The sequence below is a fragment of the Neoarius graeffei genome, chromosome 3 (genome assembly GCF_027579695.1).
Source record: "Neoarius graeffei isolate fNeoGra1 chromosome 3, fNeoGra1.pri, whole genome shotgun sequence".
Classification (NCBI taxonomy): domain Eukaryota; kingdom Metazoa; phylum Chordata; class Actinopteri; order Siluriformes; family Ariidae; genus Neoarius; species Neoarius graeffei.
Genome location: NC_083571.1, coordinates 83,439,665 through 83,456,387, shown reverse-complemented (window position 1 = coordinate 83,456,387; position 16,723 = coordinate 83,439,665). Strand labels below are relative to the sequence as shown.

General features: G+C 43.5%; 1 protein-coding gene across 1 annotated transcript in view; it reads left to right on the top strand.

The window, feature by feature from the left end:
• Window positions 1-16,723, top strand: part of zyg11 (zyg-11 family member, cell cycle regulator) — a 52,861-nt gene that overhangs the window by 30 nt on the left and 36,108 nt on the right. The window contains exons 1-3 of the mRNA XM_060917539.1: window positions 1-390; window positions 14,394-14,559; window positions 14,875-15,389. The exon at window positions 1-390 is cut by the window's left edge and continues 30 nt beyond it. Coding sequence (XP_060773522.1) covers window positions 388-390; window positions 14,394-14,559; window positions 14,875-15,389 — 684 coding nt within the window. The 5' untranslated portion in view covers window positions 1-387. The remainder of the gene's footprint in view (window positions 391-14,393; window positions 14,560-14,874; window positions 15,390-16,723) is intronic.

Here is a 16,723-nt window from a genome sequence, read left to right as displayed (position 1 = left end):
GATTTGTTTCCTGTGTTATGACCTTGTTTACTCGTCCAAGCGAAGCTTTTTTTTTTTTTTTTTTGGCGCAGAAGAAATGTAACGGTTCCTGGTTTAGCTCAGTAATGCACCCGGCTGTGGAGTGCGGTGAAGGAGGAGGAGGAGAAGAAGAAGGAGGTGGGGAAATGTTTTGGACGAAACAAGATGGCGCTTCTTGAGGATCCCACGCTTTCTGTCGGTTTAGAGAACTGTTTAAAGCTTTCTGCCATGGAAACCGCTCGCTAGTTAGACTCTCTAACTCACTCACTAACCGCTTCACTAGTGCTTTTTGACTGGGTTCCTGCCTGGACTGTCAGTTTCTGGCCATCTTTTTGTTCCTGGATCACAGCCTGTACGTGCTGCATCACGATGGTAAGTAAATAAGAACATGTCGAGTAAACATGACTTTAAATATCAAGCTTACTAGAAACAAATGTGTTTTCTGATTAACTACTTAGTGTTATTGACTGACTACAGAACTGAAACACGAGAGTTTTCAGTTGTTAGTGCCATTTAGCTGTGTGTCTGTATTCAGTCATTAAATAAAGCCATAATAAGCTTGAGCATAACTCCACTGTTTACCTTTAGCATGGGTGACAGTTGTGTAATCTAAGAATCTCTTAAGAACTTTATCTAATGCCTTTGCCATTCGTGTCTACTCTGTTTAAAAAGTGTCAACATCTAAACCCTCTTTTAAATAAATAATGGGACAGATCCAGAAGGCTTTAGGCATGTTTACTGTCTCTGATCTCTGATCATTCAAAGTGTTCATTGTCATATGCACAGTAAGGACATGTCCTCTTGCACAAGGGTTGTTTTACAGTAAGGGTCCGCAAGCTAAAAATCACATTTAACACTTATTATCTTCAATATCAAAAGGCTTGACTAAATAAACTTGGTTGTTTATTGTAGCCCTGTGATAGCTCTATTTACCATGCAAAAAAAAAAAATGGTGATAACGTTATTTCTGGTGAATGTATGGCAATATACTAGTGCAGTGGTTCTCAAACTTTTTTCACCAAGTACCACCTCAGAAAATACTTGGCTCTCCAAGTACCACCATAATGAGCAACATTAAAATACAGTAGCGTAGTAGGCCTAAGTATTCATTAAAAACAAGGCGGAGGTTTTGTTTAACAAGTATATTTAATATTGTTGGCCACTGTAACATTACACACAGTACTTTTGAACAGTAACACTGTGTTTAAATATAGGAAAATAAAACACTGTCCTTAAATAATGAGTCAAATAAAATTAATTGCACATAAAAGTGAAATAAACATTGTACTAAAATAAATATTAAGTTCTTAAAGATTAAGTGAAAATGTACAGTACTTAAAAGTTAAATAACTGTACTGTACTTTAAATGTTAAGTAAAAAAAAGTACTGTACTTGATGTACTTGAAAAAAATCAAAACAGGCTATGCATAGCTGCAGTTCCCCGATTGTGTGCGGCTTACCGGCTCTGGCGATCAGGAGGCTGGCACGATATGAAGCTTCCTGTGCTTTGGCTACGGGTGTACCATAGGACAGAATGGTGGACTTGGACTGCTTCAGTTCATCACGTTTTCGTAAAAAAAAATCCATTGGTTTGTCCTTTAGTGCTGTGTGTTTGGTTGTAAGATGCCGTTTGAGATGCGATGGTTTCATGGACTCATTGCTCAGAACGTCGCCGCATACAACACACTGCGGCCTGGGCAGCTCCTCTGTCCCGCTCCAAATGAATCCCAGTTTTATGTATTTTTCGTCAGACTTCCTCCTCACTGGTTTCTGCCGTTTGCTAGCAGTTCTGGGGCTGGTTTTGCCACTGTCGTTAGCATCTGCGCTCGGCTCACGGACGTCCTCTTCAGTTCTCCCTCTCTCCTGATCCACGCTCCCATTCGCGGATTTAAGCCACTACAGTAATTTTATCCTACTCGTCATAATTAGCAAAGCCACCTCCACCTTTTCCCATCACAGCCTAGTCTACCAATGGCGGATAACCGTCTGTCAGCGGAACCGGCGGGAATGCGTACGTACGCTACATATGGCTACCCAGAAGCACTTGCAAACTTTTTAAAATTATTAACTTAATTTGTATCTCCTTTCATTTTCTTGTCATCGGTTGATAAGATATTTTCATCCATTCGGATATTATGGATAGTATTTCACGTTTAATTTTTTTAAATTTTATTTATATTTAATTAAGTAATTCTTTGGCGTACCACTAGAATGGAGCCCGCGTACCACCACAGTTTGAGAACCACTGTACTAGTGCATCTCAAAAAATTAGAATATTGTGAAAAAGTTCAATATTTTCCATCAGTTATTTAAGAAAGTGAAAATGTTATATATTATAGACACATTACACACAAACTAAAATGTTTCAAGCGTTTTTCTATTTTAATTTTAATCAGTATGGCATACGGTACAAAAACATATAAAAAAAAATCTCAAAATATTAGAATATTTCATTTCGAGTTTGAGTAGAACAGTATGAACACGGTGTATCTCTCGGTCTAGTTCAGTACACACAACCACAATCATGGGGAAAACTGCTGACTTGACTGTTGTCCGGAAGATGATCACTCACTACGTTTACATGCACATCCAAATTGAGCTACTGTCAGTAATCGAGCAAAGAAACAGTTAAAGCTCCAGAAACAGTTAAAGCTAGATTTGTTCATTCCATTGACTGATTTTAAGTTACGCATTGCTGACATACTAAAATATCAATGCAAGTGTTTTTAAGGTTAAGGCTATTCTATTGAACACATTCAGTGGATTATTTTTTATGTTCATGTTGTAAGTATGCCAGCTTTGGTCTATGTTACCTGTTATGTGCTTGTTTGTGTTCTTATTTCATTGTGTACCTATTTTTTACGGTAATCTCTGCTCTCTTGCTGTCTAGCATGCTATGTTTATATTCTGCTTGTCTCAACCTGCGTGTATATTAAGCTAAGTGTCTCTTGTCCAACATGTTATTGATGTGTCCTGCCTGTCTTTTAACCTATTGTGTGTTTTAAGCTGTGTGTATCTTGTTGCCCTGCATGGTATGTTTTTGTCCTGCTTGTCTTATCAAGTTGTGTGTGTTGTTTAGTATGATGTGCTCACGCCCTGCCATTCTTTTAAGCTATGCGTATCTTGCTTATGTCTTGCATGTTTTGATTATGTCCTGCATGTTTTCATGTTTTAATCTTTTATGTCTTTGCTCTTGGGGCGGCACGGTGGTGTAGTGGTTAGCGCTGTCGCCTCACAGCAAGAAGGTTCGAGCCCTGGGGCCGGCGAGGGCCTTTCTGTGTGGAGTTTGCATGTTCTCCCCGTGTCCGCGTGGGTTTCCTCCGGGTGCTCCGGTTTCCCCCACAGTCCAAAGACATGCAGGTTAGGTTAACTGGTGACTCTAAATTGACCGTAGGTGTGAATGTGAGTGTGAATGGTTGTTTGTGTCTATGTGTCAGCCCTGTGATGACCTGGCGACTTGTCCAGGGTGTACCCCACCTTTCGCCCGTAGTCAGCTGGGATAGGCTCCAGCTTGCCTGCGACCCTGTAGAAGGATAAAGCGGCTAGAGATAATGAGATGAGACGTCTTTGCTCTTAATCTTTGTTATGCTTTGCTGCTGTGTTTATCTGCATGTCTGCTTTATGTTGTCTGTTTTAGCTTATTGCTGCTTTCTTGGACAGGGCTCACTTGAAAAAGAGGCAACAGCCTCAATGTGACTACCCTGGTTAAATAAAGGAGAAATAAATAAATAAATAAATAAAAGGGTCCCAGCAGGGGTGCCAGAGAAATCCAATCCTATATGCACAGTGTTTAAATCGAGCTGTTATGAGGTGCATTGTGCACCCGAGCCACAGGTGGCGCTACACGCCCCATCGTGTTGGTACACTTCCGGTTGTCGTCATGAAGAACAGCTATTCAAGAGTATAAACAAAGTGACTACAGGCGGAAATTAGCATGTACTGCTATAACCTGGTACAGACATCTGTCCTTACCACAAGGATAATGTTTAATTTGTACACTGTCCCTTTTAAAAATAAAATAAACTCTAAACTCTAAGAAGAGTGCTTGTAGTTTGTATGTACGAACAGAAGTGTTCCTAATAAAGTGGGCGGCTAAGGTGAAGTGTCATGCCGACCGAGGCTGTTGTGTTTCCCGCTTGTGGTCTCGTCACTTGTCACTTCCGGAAGGGGCAGTGCTGAAGTAAGTAGCTGGACTGCGTGGCCCGATAGGGTTTACATGCACTAAGTAGCTCGGCAAAAATCGCATAATCTAGGTCGTGTAGCTCGATTGCGAGAAATCAAGTTCGATTCAATTTCAGCCTAGCTAAGGTGTTTACATGCCATTTAGAGCTTCGATTTCAGACGAGCAACGGCAGAAATTCGATTTTCTCTATGTGCATGTAAACGCACTGAGTGATGCCCTCCACAAGGAGGGTAAGCCACAAAAGGTCATTGCTGAAAAGGGTGGCTGGAAAAGGTGCACAAGCAACAGGGATGGCCACAGTCTTGAGAGGATTGTCAAGAAAAGTTGATTCAAGAACTTGGGAGAGCTTCACAAGGAGTGGACTGAGGCTGGTGTCAGTGTATCAAGACCCATCACGAACAGACATCTTCAAGAAAGGGGCTACAACTTTCTCATTCCTAATATCAAGCTACTCCTGAGCCAGAGACAATGTCAGAAGTGTCTTATCTGGGCTAAGGAGAGAAAGAAATGGACTGTTGCTCAGTGGTCCAAAGTCCTCTTTTCAGATGAAAGTACATTTTGCATTTAATTTGGAAATCACGGTTCTAGAGTCTGGAGGAAGAGTGGAGAGGCAGAGAATCCAAGGTGTTTGAAGCCCAGTGTGAAGGTTCCACAGTCTGTGATGATTTGGGGTGCCATGTCATCTGCTGGTGTTGGTCCACTGTATTTTATGAAGTCCAAAGTCAACACAGCCATCTACCAGGAGATTTTAGAGCACTTCATGCTTCCATCTGCTGACGAGCTTTTTGGAGATGCTGATTTCCTTTTCCAGCAGGATTTAGCACCTACCCACAGTGCCAAAACTACTACCAAATGGTTTGCTGACCATGATATTACTGTGTTTGATTGGCCAGCCAACTTGCCTGACCTGAACCCCATAGAGAATCTATGGGGTATTGTCAAGAGGAAGATGAGAAACACCCGACCCAAAAATACAGATATGCTGAAGGCCACTATCAAAGCAACCTGGGCTTCAATAACACCTCAGCAGTGCCACAGACTGATCACCTCCATGCCACACCGCACTGATACAGTAATTCATGGTAAAGGAGCCCCAACCAAGTATTGAGTGTATAAATGAATATACTTTTCAGAAGTTGGACATTTCTGTATTGTAAATCCTTTTTTTGACTGATCTTAGGGAATATTCTAATAATTTGAGATACTGGATTTCTGATTTTCATGAGCTATAAGCCATAATCATCAAAGTTAAAACAAAAAAGGCTTTAAATACTTCACTTTACATGTAATGAATATAGAATATATGAAAGTTTACCTTTTTGAATTAAATTATGAAAAAAAGGAACTTTTTCATGGTATTCTAATTTTTTGAGATGCACTAGTATGTCATATTTAGCAAAATTACTTGTGTCATTTAGAAAGTGCTGTTTTGACCACGGGTAGCTCCAAAAGGGATGCACTTAAATCATTCTCATCTCATTATCTCTAGCCGCTTTATCCTTCTACAGGGTCGCAGGCAAGCTGGAGCCTATCCCAGCTGACTACGGGCGAAAGGCGGGGTACACCCTGGACAAGTCGCCAGGTCATCACAGGGCTGACACATAGACACAGACAACCATTCACACTCACATTCACACCTACGCTCAATTTAGAGTCACCAGTTAACCTAACCTGCATGTCTTTGGACTGTGGGGGAAACCGGAGCACCCGGAGGAAACCCACGCGGACACGGGGAGAACATGCAGACTCCACACAGAAAGGCCCTCGCCGGCCATGGGGCTCGAACCCAGGACCTTCTTGCTGTGAGGTGACAGCGCTAACCACTACACCACCGTGCCGCCCCTAAATCATTCTTTATACCATAAAACAAATATTTGGTTCCATATCATTGGAAACATAGTTAAGTTTTAATGTTGAATGCCAGTAAGTTTTCAGACTATTTTGATCAAATTAGTATGTAATTGTGTCAAAAAAAAAGTCCTCTCCGAAACAGCTAATTTTTCAATATAAAATAACATATCTAAAATGATTATTTTCATCCTAAAATGTGGTCAAGATATTGGGACATAAATATTAGAGACAACGAACACAAAGCTTACAGCCTTATATTTAAAAGCACTATGGAAGTAGTGGATTCTGAATTGTCAAAAAAAAAAGTCCTCTCTGAGAATCACTTCATTTGTTTCTCCCAGCCCTGCTTAAAGCTACACTTAATCTTGTTATAATACAAACTATTACACATGCCTATGTTCATGTGTGTATTAATTTCCAAAAGTGCAGATTTGATAGTTTTTTTTTTTTTTTTTTTAAACCAGTTTGAATCAATTTGAATTTTGGACCCCTGTGAGACAAACTTTGTACCCTGATTGTAAAACAACCCACAGTGAAATTCTTAGTTTGCAGTCCACCATGAATGCCAATTACAAATAAATAAATAGACAGAAGGAGTAATACAAAGTAAAGGCGAAATAGTGTAAAAATAAAAGCAAAAAAAAAACTAGAAAAGCACTCGGAGAGCGCAGACCTCCGCCAAGAATCCTTTAAAAAAAATCTGGAATCCAGATGATGATGATCCGGATCACCGCCAAAATTTAGTGGATTGTTACTTGTGCCCAGTCACACCTCTGGAAAAAAATTTCAGAGCAATCCGTTCACGACGGTTTCAGTAATGTTGCTAACAGACAAACCAACAAACAAACCAACGCTACCGAAAACATAACCTCCTTGGCGGAGGTAACAAACACCCAGTATAGTACGAAATAAACTTAAATGTAGTACAAAATAGGTAGTGTAATACAAAGTGAAGGCAATATAGTGCAAAAATAAAAGCAAAACCAAAAAAACACCCAGTACAGGTAGTCGTCGACTTGGCGTTTGGTTACGACTGACCGGTCGTAAACCGATCTGGTCGTAAGTCGGCCTATGTTAAATGAACGTAAGTATATTGTGATATGTAATGATATTGTAATCATCTTAAAGTCTTATTTTATCAACATTTTCTTATTTCATTACCTTGGCTCATTATTCGGTTTAAGTCAAACACTGCATACTACACTGCGTACAGTACAATTCGTTTAATATGTGCAAAACAAAAAATACAAAATACAGGTGTGAAAAATAGAAAACATTTTAGTTTGAAACATAGCAAAATACAAAACTTGGTGACCGCTGGGATCACTGGTGCTTGGTCGTGGGTCGTCTACGTCATCATCAGCTGCTGCAGTGCTCGGGCTGGCGGGAGGATTTCCTCGTTTCATAAACCAGGAGCTGGGGCGGAAACTGTTGTACGTGGCGAGAGGCTGGATGCTGGGCGCTGCCAGGAGCTGGGGCGGAAACTGTTGTACGCTCAGCTAGCTCAGCTGGGAAGCACTTGCCAGTCATAACCAGACAGTCGTAAAGTCGATCGGTTGTAAGTTGCATAGGTCGTAAGTCGACGACTACCTGTATAGTACAAAAAAAGGTAAATGTAGTGCAAAATAGGTAGTGTAATAGAGTAAAGGCAATATAGTAATACAAAGTAAAGGCAATATAGTGCAAAAATAAAAGCAAAACCAAAAAACCACCCAGATTAGATTAGATTAGATAAAGCTTTATTGATCCCTTTGGGAGGGTTCCCTCAGGGAAATTAAGATTCCAGCAGCATCATTACAGATAAACAGAGAAAAGAAATGGAGGAAACTTCTAGATAAATTAAAATAAATTAAGTATTTACATATACAAATATAAAAAGAATAAGATATGGGGAAGAGAAGGGGGGGCGGTGGCAGAACAGATATTGCACTTTATATTGCACATTGTCCGCTATTGCTTATTGTTAGGCTAGGCTACTGCTCCTTCCTGTCCTCTGTCCTCCTGTTAAGCTGGGCATACACTGTGCGATTTTTGGCCCGATTTTGACACGGTTTTCACTCGTGCGACTGTTTTGGAGATCGGGCCGAGTTTTGGCTCAGTCGTGCATCTCGGATCGTGTAGTATACATGGGGTAACGACAAGCGATTAACACCTCACGACCTCCTCCTGATCGATCGGATGAAAATCAAACCTGTTTGAAATCCTGAGCATCGCATCCGAGCATCGGATCGTATAGTGTGAGAACAGGAATCGTAAGTTGCGTGCTGTTTACCCCTGCGATTCACTCGTACAGTGTGAGCAGCAGCTGAATACCGCGATTGAAAAAATCGCACAGTGTATGCCCAGCTTTACCCCTCCTCCCCCCCAGAGAGGAGTTGTACAGTCTGATGGCGTGAGGGACAAAGGAGTTTTTGAGTCTGTTCGTCCTGCACTTGGGAAGGAGCATTCTGTCACCGAACAGGCTCCTCTGGTTGCTCATGACGGTGTGCAGAGGGTGACTGGCATCGTCCATGATGTTCAATAGTTTGCCCATAGACCTCTTCTCTGCCACCGTCACCAGAGAGTATAGTACAAAATAAAGGTAAATGTAGTGCAAAACAGGTAGTGTAATATAGTAATACAAAGTAAAGGCAACATAGTGCAAAAAAAACCCACAGTATAGTACAAAATAAAGGTACATGTAGTGTAATACAGTAAAGACAATATTGCCTTTACTTTGTATTACTATATTGTCTTTACTGTATTACACTACATGTACCTTTATGTTGTACTATACTGTTTTTTTTTTTTTTTTGCTTTTATTTTTGCACTATGTTGCCTTTACTTTGTATTACTATATTACACTACCTATTTTGCACTACATTTACCTTTATTTTGTACTATACTGGGTGTTTTTTTGGTTTTGCTTTTATTTTTGCACTATATTGCCTTTACTTTGTATTACTATATAGTGCAAAAATAAAAGCAAAACCAAAAAACACCCAGTATAGTCCAAAATAAAGGTAAATGTAGTGTAATATAGTAATACAAAGTAAAGGCAACATAGTGCAAAAAAACAAAAAACCACCCAGTATAGTACGGTGTAGTACGGTTAGCACGGTCGCCTCACAGCAAGAAGGTTCCGGGTTCGAAACCAGTGGCCGGCGAGGGCCTTTCTGTGTGGAGTGTGCATGTTCTCCCCGTGTCTGCGTGGGTTTCCTCCGGGCGCTCCGGTTTCCCCCACAGTCCAAAGACATGCACTTAGGTTAACGTGGAGCAGCCTTGGGCTGAGGTGCCCTTGAGCAAGGTACCTGACCCCTGACTGCTCCCCGGGCGCTCTGGTGTGGCTGCCCACTGCTCTGAGTGTGTGCGCGTGTGTTCACTGCTTCAGATGGGTTAAATGCAGAGGATGAATTTCACTGTGCTTGAAGTGTGCATGTGACAAAGGTGGTTTCTTCTTTTAAAAAAAATAAAGGTAAATGTTGTGCAAAATAGGTAGTGTAATACAAAAATAAGGCAATGATCGGACGTAGCAGCAGAAGGGCAGTAATGTGCAAACATTCACACCTACGGTCAATTTAGAGCCACCAGTTAGCCTAACCTGCATGTCTTTGGACTGTGGGGGAAACCGGAGCACCTGGTGGAAACCCACACAGACACGGGGAGAACATGCAGACTCCACACAGAAAGGCCCTCGCTAGCTGCTGGGCTCAAACCCAGGACCTTCTTGCTGAGAGGCGACAGTGCAGCCCTGACCCAGTCATCTCACCATCACAATTTGGTCCTTGTCAAAGTCGCTCAGTGGTGGGTTTCCCAAAAGCCTCTTAACGCTAAGAGCATCTTATCTAGGGCCAAGTTTACATTAGACCGTATCTGTCTCGTTTTCTTCGCGGATGCACTGTCCGTTTACATTAAAACGCCTGGAAACGCCGGGAAACGGGAATCCGCCAGGGTCCACGTATTCAATCCAGATCATGTCTGGTCCGGTCCTGTGTAAACATTGAGAATACGCGGATACGCTGTGCTGAGCTCTAGCTGGCGTCTCATTGGACAACGTCACTGTGACATCCACCTTCCTGATTCGCTGGCGTTGGTCATGTGACGCGACTGCTGAAAAACGGCGCGGACTTCCGCCTTGTATCACCTTTCATTAAAGAGTATAAAAGTATGAAAATACTGCAAATACTGATGCAAATACTGCCCATTGTGTAGTTATGATTGTCTTTAGGCTTGCCATCCTTCCACTTGCAAGTGGTAAGTGACGCGCATGCCCGATATGCACTGAGATCACACACACAGCGGCTCAGTCCCAAATCACTGCTTGTGCACTTCACTCGCGCGCTCTGTGAGCTGCGCAGGGCCGGAGTGCGCACCCTCCAGAGGGCACTCGCTGTTCAGGGCGGAGTGATTTGGAGCGCAGGATGCCTGCGGAGCGGAGCGTGTCCGTGTATTGGCGTTGCTGTGTGCACGCGAATCGTGTATTGGCGTTGCTGTGTGCACGCTAATCGTTTTAAAAACGTTAATCTGATGATCCGCTGATACAGTCTAATGTAAACCCCACCTAGGAGAGAGAGTGTTCATTGTGCTGCTCACTCTACTATTTAACGACGATCTTTGTGCTACGATGCTTTTGAGAAGCCCATCCCAGATCCTTACGCTTGCCCCTTTTTCCTGTTTCCAACACGTCGACTTCTTCAAGAACTGACTGTTCTCTAGCTACCTAATATATCCCACCCCTTGACGAGTGCCACTATAATGACATAATCAATGTTATTTGCTTTACTTCACCTGCCAGTGTTTTTAACGTTATGGCTGATCGGTGTGTCTTTTCTTTACTAACCCTTAACCATTGACCTCTTACCAATGGTCTTTCTTGCTATAGACACCCATTGGTCTTCTCTCGAAACTCCTTTTAAATCAACAATGGGACAGATACAGAGTGCTTTAGTCGTATTTACGATATCTAACTAGGAATGGGAATCGAAAACCGGTTCTTGTTGAGAACCGGTTCCCAGTGTTTCAATTCCATGGAATCGTTTGCCAGATTTGCTAACGATTCCCTTATCGATTCCAGCGGGCACGACTAACGTCATGTATATTACGCAAGTTACGCAACGTGCGTAGCGACATGCAGTAAGCAGTAAACATGGCGACCAAGCGGTTTAAACGCTCAAAAGTTTGGCTGCATTTTTCAAGGAAAGATGACAACCGGGTGACCTGCAGCCATTGCAAAGTAGATATTACATCGTCGGGAGGGAACACGAGTAATATGCAAAAACATTTGCGCACACAGCATGCGATACTTTTAAATGAATGTCACGTTTTCGACACGCTTCGGACTGGTGAATCTCAACCCAGCAGCAGCAGCCACGCTAGCATGTCTTCTGCAGTTACTACGGCAGGTAATTAAGGTGGTGTTTACATTAGACCGTATCAGCGGATCATCAGATTAACGTTTTTAAAATGATTCACGTGCACACAGCAACGCCAATACACAATTCGTGTGCACACAGCAACGCCGATACACAGATACGCTAATCACATGACTAATTAGACGGCACGTCACATGATCCCAGTGCATATCGGGCATGCGCAAGTCACTCACCACTTGCAAGTGGAAGGATGGCAAGCGAACACCTTCTCCAGCAGATAAACACACCTGGCTGTGATGTTCATGTTCTCACTGAGTTTAAGCGCCTGAAGGAGGTTGAAATGTGTAAATAAACCTCAGTGCAGCTCAGCGCTTCCTCCTGCGCTCCAAGTCACTCCGCCCTGAACAGCGAGTGCCCTCTGGAGGGTGCGCACTCCGGCCCCGCGCAGCTCACAGAGCGCGCGAGTGAAGCGCACGAGCAGTGATTCGGGACTGAGACGCTGTGTGTGTGATCCCAACGCCAGCGAATCAGGAAGGTGGATGTCACAGTGACGTTGTCCAATGACGATGTCAGCTAGAGCTCAGCACTGCGTTTCCTCGTTCCTCAATGTTTACACAGCACCGGATCAGATACGAACTGGGTTGAATACGTGGGCCCTGGCGGATTCAAGTTGTTCCGCCTGTGGAGTCGTTTCCCGGCGTTTTAATGTGCACGGACGGTGCATCCGCGACGAAAACGAGACGGATACGGTCTAATGTAAACACCACCTAAGTAACACACCTCATGTTGGCGCCATTTGCTTCTTTGTAAAACCTATTACTAACAGTTAACATTAAATGAATGCCTTCTCATGCATTACATTTAGAAGATGACCATCTGTGTGTGCAGGCATCCTCCACTCCATCTGAAAGGGTGTTCTCCACAGCTGGAGACACCATTAGTCCAGAAAGATCACGTATCCTTCCTGAAAAAGCAGACATGCTAATTTTTCTGCAAAAGAATTGTTAATTCTTCATAGTTGGTATTTGCAGATTTGTACAATGCACAGTTACTTGATTGTATTTGTCTATGACAGTTTTATTTTGAGGGCGGCACGGTGGTGTAGTGGTTAGCGCTGTCGCCTCACAGCAAGAAGGTCCGGGTTCGAGCCCCGTGGCCGGCGAGGGCCTTTCTGTGTGGAGTTTGCATGTTCTCCCCATGTCCGCGTGGGTTTCCTCCGGGTGCTCCGGTTTCCCCCACAGTCCAAAGACATGCAGGTTAGGTTAACTGGTGGCTCTAAATTGACCGTAGGTGTGAATGTGAGTGTGAATGGTTGTCTGTCTATGTGTCAGCCCTGTGATGACCTGGCGACTTGTCCAGGGTGTACCCCACCTTTCGCCCGTAGTCAGCTGGGATAGGCTCCAGCTTGCCTGCGACCCTGTAGAACAGGATAAAGCGGCTAGAGATAATGAGATGAGATGAATTTTATTTTGAGTGCTCATCTCACATATCCTTTTAAAAAGGAGAATTTTATTTTCTATTAGAATAATGTTTAACATGTGAGTAATTCACTGTTGGGTTTGTAAGGTCATGTGTGTTACTCCTAAACTAAACAAAGTTGATGCTAATCGACCTGTTTGTTCTCCTCTTTTTTCAAATGAGAATCGATGAGAGAATCGATAAAGAACCGAATCGTTAAGCAGAATCGAAAATGGAATCGGAATCGTAAAAATCTTATCAATTCCCATCCCTATATCTAACCTCTGACCATTGACCTTTCACCAGTGGTCTTTCTTGCTGTAGACACCCGCTGGTCTTTTAGTGCTGTATGTTCAATTGGTTTAATTGATTCGTGTATTAATTGTCCTTTACCCCTTTTCCACCAAATCAGTTCCAGGGCTGGTTCGGGGCCAGTGTTGGTGCTGGTTCAGAACTCGTTCAACTTGCGAGCCAGCTGAGAACCAGTTTGCTTTTCCATAGCTCGCGGTGCTAAGGGAAGCCACGTCGGTTACGTCGCTGTATACGTCAGTTACGTCGCTACGTTTGCATAAACCTTGGCGCGAATATCGAAGCAAAAACACGGAAGAAGCAGCAGCAACAACAACAATAATAATAATGGATGACTTCGCGTTTGTACAGCTACTGCTTCTCGTTGCTTAAAAATGGCGATCTTTCGCGGTCTTGTTATTGTTGTTGGTCTTAACAACTCCGCCTCCCCGCTGACGTAAGCGGTTCTTTCCTCTGGCCCAGCAGAGAGTTGGTGCTAGCCTGGAACTGGTTTTTCTGGCCCCAGAGCCAGTTCTTTGCCAGTGGAAACAGAAAACCCGGTTCCAAACTAAGCACTGGCCCCGAACCAGCCCTGGAACTGCTTTGGTGGAAAAGGGGCACTTGTGCGTTCCATGAAGTACTCATTCATTCGTTGTTAGTAACCATTTTATCCTGCGTGTGAAGCAGGATGGGATGCACTCACACATTAGTCGTTTAGCTAGTCCACCACATGCTTTGGGGCGTGGTGGGAGAAAACTGGAGAACCCCGCAAGAAAAACATTGACGTAGAAATCTTTGCATCTGAGCTGACCTGGGAGTCCAGGAACTGAATTTCCTTGGAATACTGTGAAGCAAACTGATACCTGGTAGCAATACAGTATTTTGTTTGTGTGAAATCATGATGCCAGTCTTGGCTTTTCCAGTTGAGCAACCTGTGAGTGTTTTGACCAATCGAGACATGTTTTTGTGGCTTTTCTTAATAAGCTTAGCTTTGGTACAATTAAAAAAAAAAAATTCACTGTTATGTTTTAATTCATTGAAAGGCATATAACGATATTAACAATATCATCAGAGTGTCCTGCAGCCTTGCTATAAACTAACTGTAGGCTGTTATTTTTCACCAATATTCTGACAGTCTTTGCAATGCAGTCGTCTTCGTAAACCGAATCGTTTTCTCTTGTATAAAATCGCTAGACGTTTTCTTGAAGTGGCCCATGACGTGATGCCGTGTGTTTTTGTTTCAGGATGACGCATCCCCAGCGTCTCTGACTGACATGTGCCTGTCACTGGTGAGCTCCAGACTGGAATGGTTCTGTGTGAAGCAGGCTGATGGCTCCCTGTGTCTCCGCGATCTTGTAGTCTTCCCTCAGGAGCTGGCTGACCAGCTGCTCTACAAGATGGCTACAGAAGGTGAGCAGAACCGAATTCTCCGAAAAACAAAGTCCCTTTTCGTGCTAAGGGGTTTTTACAAAATAAACGCTCTGAATACAGTAATGAATCATCGATAGACAGCCTGGATGTGTTTCAGCAGAGGAATGATTATTAGCGCTGGTTCCTCTAGCAGATGGTAAATTCACCTATTATTCAGGCATGAATGCTAAAGTCTAAAAATGGCATCCTTTTTGCATAAAGAGCGTAGAGTATCCTTTTGAAGAAGAAAGAGAATTTTAATAGCGACACGCAGAGCTGTAAAGCCCCTAAAATTCTGTCTGTTCCTTTTTACAGGCCTGCTGAACGACAGCACGGTGGGGATTTTCCGCAACAGCCGGCAGCTCCGGCTACGTCGCGCCTGCATCCGTACAGCCCGCATCTCAGCAGAGGCTTTTGAACGCGCTCTTTGTCTGCACCGGCTGCTCGAGCTCGATGCGTCACGCGTCAACGCAGACCTGACCATCACCGACATCCTGCGCTGCCTCTCGGCCAGCAAGGCGGCACGCGAGAGCCTGCAGCGGCTCGTGCTCAATGGCCTGAGCATGTCCTCGCTGGAGGAGTCGAGTAACCGCTGCTTCAGCTCACTGCAGGGCCTCAGAGCGCTCAGCGTGTCCAACGTGGACTTCTACGACTCAGGGCTGGTTGATGTGTGCTCACTGCCCCGGCTGGAGAGCCTGGACATCTCGAATACATCAGTAACCAACCTGACACCACTGCTGAGCTGCAAGGACAGGCTGCGCTACCTCACCATGCACCAGCTCAAACGGCTGGAGATGAGCTCCAAACAACTACTGGCCGTACTCAGCCAGGTCAGCGTGTGTACACGAGCAAGCAACAACGTCACTCGCAGTTTGTCATCTGCACACTATAGTGCCAAGTATTCTCAAACTTATCTCGATTTTGGAGTGGAACTGAAATGGGATTATGGTCATGAAGCTACACAACAGTAGCACGTAATATTGAAGCGGGGGTGGGAAATATTTATGTAGTTTGCAGAATTATTTATTCATCAGTCTTCATGCAGTCTCATGGGGCGTGAGCTATTTAGCCAGGAGGAATGGGCAAAATATTAGGATCCAGATGTGCAAAGCTGATGGAGATAAATTGCGATTTAAAGCCCTATACGTACGCATATCAGGTGAAAATTCAATCCAAATTGCTTGAAATTGCTCTCATTGAATTCAGAATTGAATGCAGAACAACATACTTTACGGAATTAAAATGTTTATCCATTCTTGAGATATTACAAATCAAATATTGAAAAAAAGGTGTAATTTTTAGAAAACTGACGTAATATTCTTTCCACCAAATCAGTTCCAGGGCTGGTTCGGGGCCAGTGCTGGTTCACAACTCGTTCAACTTGCGAGCCAGCTGAGAACCAGTTTGCTTTTCCATCGCTCGCGGTGCTAAGGGAAGCCACGTCATTACGTCGCTGTATACGTCAGTTACGTCGCTGTATACGTCATTACGTCGCTGTATACGTCAGTTACGTCGCTACGTTTGCATAAACCTTGGCGTGAATATCGAAGCAAAAACAACACGGAAGAAGAAGCAGCAGCAGCAACAACAATAATAATAATGGCTGACTTCGCATTTGTACAGCTGCTGCTTCTCGTCGCTTAAAAATGGCGATCTTTCGCGGTCTTGTTATTGTTGTTGGTCTTAACAACTCCGCCCCCCCGCTGATGTAAGCGGTTCTTTCCTCTGGCCCAGCAGAGAGTTGGTGCTAGCCTGGAACCGGTTTTTCTGGCCCCAGAGCCAGTTCTTTGTCAGTGGAAACAGAAAACCCGGTTCCAAACTAAGCACTGGCCCCGAACCAGCCCTGGAACTGCTTTGGTGGAAAAGGGGCACATGAGGATCACATGGTCCAAAATGGGCCTCATTAACTAATGAGATCCAATGTTTTTTCTTAATAACTTTTTTTTCCCCCAAGATATTAACATGGAAATTGGCAGGCACATAGATGGTTGCATACTGAATACAAATTTTGAAAAATTAGTAAAAAAAAAAACCCAGTTATGCAAGTTAGTATTTAATTATGCTAATCGGGTAAAAATGTAAATTGGTACACTCTCCTCTTCAAAGTTTCACCAAATGGCTTTATTTGTGCAATATAAAGCTGCTCTTAACTCTCATTTATACA